The 3,401-nt window shown below is 63.5% G+C and overlaps 1 protein-coding gene across 1 annotated transcript in view; it reads left to right on the top strand.

Moving 5' to 3' along the window:
• Window positions 1–102: 102 nt before the first annotated feature.
• The window catches only part of NBEAL2 (neurobeachin like 2), a 23,465-nt gene continuing 20,166 nt past the window's right edge, over window positions 103–3,401 (top strand). Inside the window, exon 1 of the mRNA XM_026039669.1 lies at window positions 103–201. Within this exon, the coding sequence (XP_025895454.1) occupies window positions 151–201 (51 nt within the window). The 5' untranslated portion in view covers window positions 103–150. The remainder of the gene's footprint in view (window positions 202–3,401) is intronic.

Raw genomic sequence — 3,401 nt, 5'->3', positions numbered from 1 at the left:
GCCGCCGCCCAGCCCCAGCCCGAGCCCGAGCGGGAAGCGCCCCGAACCGAGCCGAACCGAACCGGGCCGAACCGAGCCGAACCGGGCCGAATCTCCCAGCCATGGTCCCGCGGCGGCGGCGCGGCGCGTGAGCGGCCCCGGGCGCGGAGCATGGCTTCCCGCGAGCGCCTCTACGAGCTCTGGATGCTCTACTTCGCCAAGGTGAGCCCCTATGGACCGGACCGGGGCCGTATGGACCGGACCGGGGCCGTATGGACCGGACCGGGGTCCTACGGACCGCCCCGGCACGCTGCGGTGTGGGGTGGCTGCAGGCTAGCACAGTATGGAGCAATATAGCCCGGTATGGCGCTGTGTAGCCCTATGGTATAGGGCAGTATAGCATGGTATAGCGCATTATGGCACGGGTATAGCCCGGTATGGCAGGGTTATGGTCTGCAAGGGTGCAATATGGCATGGTATGGCACAGTTATAGCCCGGTATGGCACGGTTATAGCCCGGTATGGCGCTGTGTAGCGCGGCTGTAGCCCTATGGTATAGGGCAATATAGCATGGTATAGCGCATTATGGCACGGGTATAGCCCGGTACGGCACGGTTATAGCCCGGTAGGGCATGGTGTGGTGCAGTATAGCATGGTTATGGTATGGTATGGCAGGGCTGTAGCCCAGTATGGCACAGCATGGCACAGTATAGCCCAGTCTAGCCCAGTATGGCCCAGTATGCCAAAGTGTAGCATACTTATAGCCCAGCATGGCCCAGTCTAGCTCAGTATGGCCCAGTATGGCAAAGTGTAGCATACTTATAGCCCAGCATGGCTCAGCATAGCCCAGTCTAGCCCAGTATGGCCCGGTATGGCAAAGTGTAGCATAGTTATAGCCCAGAATGGCATGATATAGCCCAGAATGGCCCAGTATGGCCCAGAATGGCCCAGTATGGCCCAGTATAGCCCAGTATTGCCCAGTACAGCCCCAATAGCCCAGCACAGCCCAGGCTGCCGGGAAGCTCCGAGTCGGAGCAGGTGCCGCGGCGGCGGCAGCACCCGGAGCAGGTGCCCCGAGGTCGCCCCTCCTCCCGCCCCCAAAAAGCCCCCTTTTTCCCCCAAAACCGCCGGCCGCCCCGGCCACCCGCTTGCTCTGTCCCACGGCGCCGGATCCGGGCGCTGTGTCCTCCCCCCGCCGCGATCCCTCTTTGTTCCGAGGAGGAAGCCGCCGCTCGCTCCCAAACTTCCTCGGTTCCGGGGGCAGCGACCCGGCTCTTTGCCGGGTAAAAAACCCGGTTTGGGGGAGCCGGGGAGGGGAATCCCATGGGAATGCGCGGTCCCGTCCGGCACGGCTCCGGAGAGCGTCGCTTCCCGGCACGGCCGGCAGTCCAGGGGTTAAAACACCCGCCGCCTTTTCCCTGTGTGGGTTTTTTCTTTTTCCCCGGCTCAAGGTGATCCCTGATTATATTTTTTTTCCGTTCCTCCTTCCCAACTCCGGCGGGTAGCGCCAGGCACGTGCCGGGCTCCGTAGCCTTGGAAACGGCATCGCAGGGATGAGCGGCATTTGCCGGCCGGAGCGGCGGTTCCCTCACTGCATCCCGTCGCTCCCGGGCTGGATTCCCGGGACATCCTGGCATGGGATCGCAATCGCTCCTCCAGGTCTTCCCTGCGTCCCGGTGCCGTCCGGATCCCAAATTCCCCCGTATTCTCTGGAAGGGACTGGGATGGCCCAAAGTGTCTAAGACTGACCCCAAAATGTGCATGTGTGTGTGGGTCAGGGAACCCCTTCCAGGGGTTGTCCTGCAGCTGGGACCTTCATGATATTCCCTATGGATCTGCATCTCCAAGGCTCATCCCAAGCAACAAAGTTTGTCCCATTGATGGGAGCTCCATGGTGTTCCCTATGGATGTGCATCTCCAGGGCTCATCCTAGGCAGTGATGGTCATCCCATTGATGGGAGCTCCATGGTGTTCCCTATGGATGTGCATCTCCAGGGCTCATCCTAGGCAGTGAGGTTTGTCCCTTGGTGGGACCTCCATGATGATCCCCATGGAGCTGCATCTCCCAAGGATTATCCTGGGGTTGTCCCATCAGTGGGACCTCCCGTGATGATCCCCATGGATAGGTCTCCAGGGCTCCTGTGTGACAAGGATTGTCCCACCGGTGGGAGCTCCATGATGATCCCCCTGGGACACAACACCCCGGGCTCATCCCAGGTGTCCCTTTGGCACCGAGTTGAGCAAGGAGGCCATGGAGGCTGGAACATCCCAGTAGATCCCTGTCAGGAATGCCACAGGAGCCCCCAGCTCATCCCAAAGAGCTGGATCCCGGGTGGCAGGTGCTCATCCGCCCCGAAAGCTCCTGTTCCTCTTCCTCACCCCCTTGTCCACCCGCATGCAAGATCCATGGGTTTCGGCCCCGGGAACGGACATGGCGCTCCAGGAACCGGCACCAGGCACGGAGAGCCCCGGCGGGGCCGGGAAGCGCGCCAGAGCGCCGGCGCGGAAGGACTCTCGGGATAATAGGGCCGTTCCCAGGCGGGAAGGAGCCCAGAAGCCACCCGACTGGCTCTGCGAGCCGGCTGGGCCGGGCCCCGGGGCCGGGATGAGCCGCCGGGCGCGGAGCGCGCGGGAAGGCGCCGGTGCGGGATGGGCGCCGGGCATGGAGCGTGTTGGGAGATGTGACATTGGGATGGGCTGCGGGGCTGGAGGCATCTGGGATGATGGTGACGTTTGGATGAGGCACCAGCTTTGGAGAGCATGGAAAGGTGGTGGCACCGGGATGAGCTGCGGGCTCCGGGTGTGCGGGAAGACATTGGGATGGGCTGGAAGCGTGCAGGAAGACGGAGCTGTTAGGATGAGGGGCTGGCCTTGGAGCAGCGGGAAAGGCGCTGGGATGAGGCGCTGGGTTCGGAGCGCATGGGAAGACAGCGGCACCGGGATGAGCCTGCAGGCTCCAAGCGTGTGGGAATGGCTCCCGTTGGGATGGGGCACTGGGCTGGAAGGGCACGGGAAGATGCCAGTGCCAGGATGAGGAACTGAGTCTGGAGCACATGGGAAGATAGTGGCACTGGGATGGGCCTCCAGGCTCCAGGCTTGCGGGAATGGCTCCCATTGGCATGGGCCAAGGGGTTGGAAGCTCATGGGAATATGACAGTGCCAGGATGAGGAACTGAGTCTGGAGCACATGGGAACACAGCGGCACCGGGATGAGCCTGCAGGCTCCAAGCGTGCGGGAATGGCTCCCATTGGCATGGGCGGTTGGGCTGGAAGCTCATGGGAAGATGCCGGTGGCGGGATGAAGCCCCAAGCTCGGAGCACACGGGACGCTCCGCGGGTTCCCGGGATGCGCGCGGGGCTCCCGGGCCACGGGGCCGGAGCGGCCGGTGCGGGCGCGCGGCGGCGCCGCCGGAGCCGCCCGGG

This window comes from Nothoprocta perdicaria, unplaced genomic scaffold (genome assembly GCF_003342845.1).
Source record: "Nothoprocta perdicaria isolate Ctin4 unplaced genomic scaffold, notPer1 scaffold_237, whole genome shotgun sequence".
Taxonomy (NCBI): Eukaryota; Metazoa; Chordata; class Aves; order Tinamiformes; family Tinamidae; genus Nothoprocta; species Nothoprocta perdicaria.
The sequence above is the reverse complement of the archived record's forward strand: the minus strand, read 5'-3'. Positions and strand labels throughout refer to the sequence as shown.